The sequence below is a fragment of the Parambassis ranga genome, chromosome 2 (genome assembly GCF_900634625.1).
Source record: "Parambassis ranga chromosome 2, fParRan2.1, whole genome shotgun sequence".
In the NCBI taxonomy this organism is placed as follows: Eukaryota; Metazoa; Chordata; class Actinopteri; family Ambassidae; genus Parambassis; species Parambassis ranga.
Window position 1 is genome coordinate 26,493,113 of NC_041023.1, and position 7,971 is coordinate 26,501,083.

The 7,971-nt window shown below is 43.6% G+C and overlaps 1 protein-coding gene across 2 annotated transcripts in view; it reads left to right on the forward strand.

Moving 5' to 3' along the window:
- chst11 (carbohydrate (chondroitin 4) sulfotransferase 11) overlaps positions 1-7,473 on the forward strand; it is a 58,672-nt gene extending 51,199 nt beyond the window's left edge. For both annotated transcript variants that reach the window (XM_028399477.1, XM_028399476.1), the window contains exons 3-4: positions 5,932-6,161; positions 6,232-7,473. In XM_028399477.1, the coding sequence (XP_028255278.1) occupies positions 5,932-6,161; positions 6,232-6,856 (855 nt within the window). In that variant the 3' untranslated portion in view covers positions 6,857-7,473. The remainder of the gene's footprint in view (positions 1-5,931; positions 6,162-6,231) is intronic.
- The last annotated feature ends 498 nt before the right edge of the window (positions 7,474-7,971 follow it).

Sequence of the window (7,971 nt, forward strand, 5' to 3'; positions counted from 1 at the left end):
TCACAAAGAACGCTGCAAGCTTGGAGTACAGTCCAACGTGCTGTTAGCAGGTGCAACAGTCTGCAGGACTGTAATCATACACAGCTAATGTTTAGTTAAGTTTTTAATTTAGCTGTTGTATCAGAAGTACCCTACAGTGAGGTCTCTTTAATTAATGCACTCGCCCGCTGACTCCCAGACGTCTGTGGCCGAGCTGAGCTTTTTCCAGGTATGAATGTGCGACGCTACATGAAAATGAGGCAGAAAAACAAGCATGTGTTCTCAGACGTTTCCCTGCACAAACACAGGTAAAGAAACATTTCCTCTGCTCTTCCTCTGTGTCACAGCGAGGGCTCTGTCTGTCCCCCCGCTCTACTTCTCATAAATGACATATCGGAAAGTTAATGTGCTGCTGGGTCTCAGGTAAGGCATTGGCACTTTAAAGTGTGTTTGTGGCACACTGGCAGCATTATTCCTGCCTGCTCTCTGAATGCCAGCCTGTAAGTGCAGAGACAGGCTGCCTTCAGTGCTCAGTGTGTGAGGAAGGAGGAAGGAGGTGCTTTGATGAATCCTATTGATCTTTGTTTAGTTGGTTTCACAGATAGAGAAGTTGATGCACAAACAGAGGACGAAGCGTGCAGACAGATCAGGTTTTAGCAGACAAAATGGAAAAAGCATCCTCTCAACATCACACACATCAAGCTAAAGTGGGCAGAAAGTCTACTGCAGCACTTTGCCTTCAATTTACAGGAGTCCACCTCTCTCAAACAGACATTTGTTTCCCCCATATTACCACTTTTATGTCTTCCAGAGACTGTGAATAGTGAAGAAGCAGTACCCGTATCGCCTTACAGAAAATAAACAGGGTGGCACAATTAAATTGGAAAATATCTAAATAGCTCTATTGACTGCTGCAGTGTTTAAATTGCAATAGGAGGCAGTATTTTATTTGTTGGAGGAAATATGTTTCAGACAGCTTCTCCAAACAAAGTGCTCTGATTCTCTGCAGATTCCCTGGGCTGCAAATAACCAAGCATTAGCATCTCATTTTCTGCCCAGCAGTCATTAAAATATATTTCTCAAGTTCTGAAGAATACATTATTAACAGAGAGCTGTCTCCATGTAATACCTCACATAAAAACAATAACAAACTGAAAACATTTCATTCTGCACCCTCGATTTAGTAAAATTGAAAGTCTGTTCAAGGGACCATAGAGTCACTGTCCCATTTATGTAGTTATTTAATGTGGTTTTAAGAGAGGATAAGGTCTATGGAGTTAGCGTGCTAACTTCAGTAGATATCTCTTGAATACAATTGAAATTATGTTTCCTCAAAATACATGCTTTCAATGTTGCCTACAAAGTTCTCCATTGTTGCTGTTGCCAGGGTAACAGGCCTGAACAATAGCCCGAAATACACAGGCATGTCATGTTTTCTGTGCTTTTATTGTGAAATTCTAACATTTGACATGTGGCTGTTGCTTATGTTGCTGACACTTGTGGTTTAGGCTCTTGTTCTAATCCACATTATACAGGGCTAATCTAGAGATTAAAACCAATCAATAGAAAAGGAACCGTTCATATTTGGCTGCTTTCTCACTTCTAAACACTCAAATGAAGCCGACATATGGACTGCAGATTTGTAATTATTTTTAATTAGTCAGATTATGATGTGGAGTAAATCTGGGACCCCTAGATGTCTGGGTTGCCTGATCCGTTGGTAATCCAGTGTAGGATTATATATATACTGAAATATGTAGATACAAATCTCCTCTTCCTTCTATCTCCATGTTCTATCTCTTCCTAGCTCCAGTCTTCTATCTCTCATTCTATGCAACCATCAGCAGATCAGGAGAAAGCTATTCATTACCACCATTGAGTCTGCTCAGCTCCGATCCTCAGATCATATTTCAAACTCATAACAACTCTCAGAGAGAATAATAGAGCCGTTGCAAGGAAATGAAGACTTGAAATATTGGAAAACACAATCTGCACGTCCCCGTCATCACTTTCTCACACATTTCCATGGCGACAGGAAAAGAGTGTCACTGTTGATGTGGAAGGGGCTTCGTCTTGAACCCCTCTTGACATCTGACGATAAGGGAGACTTCCCTGTTTGCATACACAATGCTGACAATGACTTTCGTGGTGAGATTAGGTGTAAATGTATGCATAAGGATTTCCTTTCCCTCTCCTCCATTTTGAATTTTCCTCCAGTTTTGATGAAGTTTGGCACGGAGGACAGAGGCAGAGTACCATATCTGTCACACACACACACACCTTCACATCTAAATCAATATATAGTATTTGTATGCTGTAACAATTCATCGTCAAGTGCGGCCGCACAGGGAAACTGCTGAGCTGAAGGTTTTAGGTTTTAAGGGACCTTGACCAATCGGAACAGATCAAACCAAATTGACCATATCGTGTGACGCTGCGAACTACTTTTATAGCTGTGGCTTTATGACTTCTGCTGCCTCTTATTGGATGCTTACCCACTAGTTCATGCCCACAGGGGAGAAATGTGCAGGCAAACAGGCGAGTAATGGTGCCTACTCTCCCATGGGAACAGCCTGACACGGACAGAGGTCAACGACCTCCATCACGTCTGTATCGACGTATCGCCGCTCTCATCTTCTCCTCCTCCTCTGTCCGTCCTCACCCCTTTATCAAAACCACAGAAGAAACAGGCTGCTTGAAGAGGAGATGGAATAATCCAGTGGAAAGGAGATAAAGATAAGGAGAGGGAACGTGAAGCAGAGCATGGAGATGACAAGATTCAGCCCCTCGTCACTTTTTTTTTCATGTTAATTACAGCATTTGTCCTCCTCTGGGATGGAGGACGCACGCTTGCTGCAACATTTGTGTGAATCATATTTTGATGTCTCAGCTCAGATTAAAAAAAAAAAAAAAAAACAGAAATTTTCATCAACAAAAAGCTGTTGTGTGCGGTTACGCCTTAGCGGGCTTTGATGTACTGTCGTTAACATGAATAGGGAGGAGAGGAGTGCACACAAAGAGCCAGGAAGTGGGAGAGGTGTAAAACAAGGCCTACTTCATAATCCCTCACATCGGCCTACACATTCCTGTTCCTAAAGTTACTAAAGTCTGTATCTCCATGTAAGAAATGAACGGATAGAGTTGTAGAGTAAGGTGAACTTCATGTGTATTATTTTTTATATTCTGTCCAAAATATAATGTATTAGTCACAATCTTTTGTGTAATCTAAATATTATTTTGTAAAGTAACAAGGTTTTCTTTTCTTTTCTCCTTTCAGCACATTTGCTTGTCTTTATATTTCACACCAAATATAAATAACAGGTTATTTTGTGTGTTATTACTATGTATTTATGGCATTTCACGTGTGAAACCACACAAAAATGAAAGTGAAAAGAAAACAGTTAGCATTGTGAGGGGTAGGCAAACCCCAGGCTTCTGGGTAAAGTCCACAGGGTTATACACCCACCACCATCCCTAACCTGCCTCTTTACACAGACTTTTGTTGCATTATGCTTCATGATCAAGTGACACATCAGGGGATGTCAGCCAATATGTCACAAATGGCATGAAATAATACACAAACACCTTAAAATGCGAGTTGATGATGAATTAACACATGAATAACTTCAAACGTGTAGTTACTGTACACAGTATGTGTACATAATGAGACATGTTAGTTAACTCACCATAGCATAATGTCACACTGACCATGGTGGATGCATTAGTATCAGCCACAGTGACCAACAAGGTTGGTGCATTTGTTTTTTCGCCAGCGTTTTCATTTAGTGAACATTAAACATTAAAATGTGTTGGTAAAATCCAGACTTTTCTGTGAGCAGGATCCACATTTCTTTGTGGTAACATGATTGATATTGCAGCTATTTGTGTAGTTCAGGATGTCTTTTCAAGAAACAGGTTTTACTATGGGTAGAGAACCATAATCTGCTACATATTTCTCTCTATTTTGTGTCTTTTATGGATAATATGTAAAGTAATTACTTATGAAAGAAAGAACCACCATCACTTTTTTGCAGTACTGATTGATTAATAATGCCTGGATTGTCCCAGATACATATTATAGTGTTACACATGAAATATATAGCTTATACATTGTGAAGCTTTGTAAAGTTAACTTCACAAAGCTTTAAAAAATAGCATGTGATCTCTAGAAACTGTGGAGTAAACCCACAAGCCTAATCTACAAGATCCTGTGCAGTGCTGTTAATCCCATGTTGACCCTGCTGAATGTGTTCAGTCATGTCAATGATTACACATTTGTTTTCGTCAATCAAACTGATCAGTTTTGGATCAGGTTTAGGGGCAAGGTCTCAGGGAGAAAGCCCCTTCCTTCCACCTTCTTACCCTTTTTATTTTTTTGACCTGTATCCCCACATGACTGTCCTATAACAGAGCTTATTGAAGAAGCAGCAGACTGTGAAGTGTGACATTGATGGACGTCACTGGGACATACCTCACATTTTCTGCCTCTTAGTTTTGGTGTGGTTGACAAAAAGGTGTGGAGGACCGCAACACAGCTGCTTCTGTTTGTTGGCATCAGATAGAAATGTGTAAGAGATTGGTTTCCACCCATGTTCCTGCAGCAAGCTGAATTGCCCACATGTTTGAGGAATGGCTTCAAAGAGGGACACATACAAACCTCTTTAGTCAAGCCTTGGTGGTGGTGGTGGTCCTCGGCTTGTTTAGTGGCTTCATGTCAGCGGCTTTCCCTCCGACAGCCTGGCCCGCTGCATCACTGAAAGGACACACTTGTTTAGAACAGGACGGGAGCAGCAAAGATGGAGCAGGCCACAGTACAATCAATTTAGATTCCACAAGCAGGCAGGGGCACTGCCCTGCAGGGGAATTCAGACCCGGAGGAAAAATAATCAAGAGGCGTAAGAAAACATTCCTGCCCTTCAGATGCAGAGCCTCAGGCTGCCCCCCGGCTGCTGTCAGACTTTTTTCATTCCTCCTCATCAGTCGCCTCCTCATCCTTCTGCCTTCATCCCCTTCATCACGGTGAATATGAAATATGCTTCAGATGAATGATTGCTGACTGGATCTACGCATATTGAACACTCAATATCTGCGATATCCTTCGATATCATTATTTTCCCTCCATGCCTCCATGGAGTAATCTGTGGAGCCACTCAGATAGGAGAAAAAGATAAAGAGATGAATATGATAATAAAGGCTGAGATTAATAACCCCTCTCTGTCTGTCTGCCTGTCTTTCCATCATTCCCTCTTCATCTGTCACTCTGATTTGGTTCAGCTTCATTCATTTTGGAGTGGATTTACTCGCACTGGGAGATTTTTCTTTCACTGCCATGTCAGAGGGATGCAGGTGGCTCAGACGGTATTCAGAAGTCTGGCGTGTTATTCACTTGAATCACATTAAGTCTGAGACCTAAACTTAACCCCCAAAACATGGTAATAAGAAATATACACAATATTTATCTGGAGGATGACACAATGTTTTGCTATAGTACGAAATCAGCCTGATTCAAAAGTATCTTACCTTGGCTCCTACATGTCCTATTATCCTTGACTTTAATACAGCTTTCCCATCCAAGCCATTATTGTCGGTGCTGAGTCTGATGGTCTGATATGATAATGATGATTTAAGCAAGATTTTTTTACAACCGTTTGACTCACTTGCACACTACAGAAGCTTTGTGCGTGTGTTTGACGGTGGCTGCCAGGAGACGCTCCACGCTGGACTGGACAGTTGATGTGTCATTTTTTCAGTCAAACACTGCTGCAGGTCAAGTTTTGAACAAAATTGTTACATTTTAGTCCACATACAACAACATCTGTAGGGGAAAATGCCTGTTTCTTTTTATTGGAAAATTAGCCTACAAGCTGATTTATATCGTTCACCCATCATAAGTTCCTACCTGATGCTTTTATAACCCTTTATTTGACTGTCCTCCTCTGTCTTCACCTCCAGCCGGACTTGTCGGGAGCTGCCATCCTCCACCAGACCAGGAGGGATCAGGTTGTGGATGCCTGTCGAGTCTACAGTGCATCCAGTCGTAAACGGAGAGTCTTGACTCCTGGAGATCTCAAACACCTCGTGGTGGATGAGGACCATGAGCTCATCTACTGCTACGTCCCCAAGGTGGCCTGTACCAACTGGAAGCGCGTCATGATGGTGCTCACTGGCCGTGGCAAATACAGGTGAGTCTAACAGCCAAATGAGCCAGTTATGTACTGTGCAGGTCTTCCTCACTCACTGTCTCCTCCACAGTGACCCGATGGAGATCCCTTCCAATGAAGCCCATGTTCCCTCCAACCTGAAGACGCTGAATCAGTACAGCATTGCTGAGATCAACCACCGCCTCAAGAACTACCTCAAGTTCCTCTTCGTTCGTGAGCCCTTTGAGAGGCTGGTCTCTGCATACCGCAATAAGTTCACTCTCAAGTACAACTCGTCCTTCCACAAGCGCTTTGGCACCCGCATAGTCCGGCGTTACCGCAAGAATGCCACGCAGGACGCCCTGCTCAACGGTGCTGATGTCAAATTTAAAGAATTCGCAGAGTACCTAGTGGACCCGGCCACACAGCGTGACGGCCCGCTAAACGAGCACTGGCAGACCGTGTACCAGCTCTGTCACCCGTGTCACATCCACTATGACATGGTGGGCAAGTATGAGACACTGGAGGAGGACTCCAACTACGTGCTGCGGCTGGTGGGCGTCAGTGAATCCCTGCGCTTCCCAAGCTACGCCAAGTCCACCCGCACCACAGACGCCATGACGGCTCAGTTCTTCAGCAATATCAGTACTCAGCAGCAGATCCAGCTCTACCAGCTTTACAAGATGGACTTCCTCATGTTCAACTACTCCATACCCAGCTACCTGCGGCTGGACTAATGGAGGACAGAGCTGGGACTCTGAGAGCGGCTGCCTTGTTTGAAGAGAGGCAACAAAATGAATGAAGGGTGGAATTCTGTGGGAGCAAACTTGATTTAAAAAACTGATAATGTAAACAGGTGCTGAAAGATTGCGTGCTTGACTAGGCATGTGTTGAAAGATGACCAATCAAACAGCACTGATTGGATGAGAGCTGAAAGGCATGCAAAGACTGAAAGGTGTGGGTGAAGCAGGTCTTCAAGGTGTTAAAAAAGAGGGAGCCTATCCTGAGAGGACTGGAAGAGAGGGATTCTCCTGATGATGCTCCCTACATGTTTAAACAAACTGCTGACAAATTAGGCTGCTTCCGATTCTGCAAAGCAAACAGTGGCCTCGCACGCGCCCTGACCCCATTGCATTGTGGGAGCTAAGCTTTTCTCCCCTGTCCCTCCCTCCTCCTCCCCCCATGATCAATAGAGAAACTCCGTCAAATTGTAAAACACAGTTCATGTCCTCTGCTGCGCTGTCAGTGTGGTGAGTTAGCGCCCATTAACCTCGCCCTCATTAGATTCATACATTTCAGAGGGAAATTGCCTCATTATGGCCTCAAGGATGCCCTATGATTGATGGCTACTGGTTTCACTCTCAGCATGGCTGTGTAGCCTTCAGTCAACGGTTTTAACAAAGTTTTTATCATTACGATGTTGGCAGAAGAGGGAGCACCTCGAGGACTCCTGCTGCAGCAGCGAAGTGCTTAATAAATCATCGCCTGTAACACCAAACATCCTTAAACTCTACAGGACGTGCTGATCAGAAAGGTACGGGAAGCGCTCACATGCTCGGGCGCAGGAAGAGACAGACAGCCAAGGGTTAAAGGCACTGGATCTCACACACAGGGGGGATACCCAGGTCCAGGCCCACAAGGCTCAGACGACCAAACATGTCTTTCAATAAATGATTCTCTTCATGTTTATTTTTATTGTTTTATGAATCATTGCTGCGAGCAGCAATAACTACAGATTATTTAATTTGCTTTGTTAAACTAAGAGAGAATTTTATGTTGCATTTGGCTGATGGACATCTTACATTACAGCGTTGTCATTCCTGAAGTGTGTGGAACACTCCAGCCCGTGGCT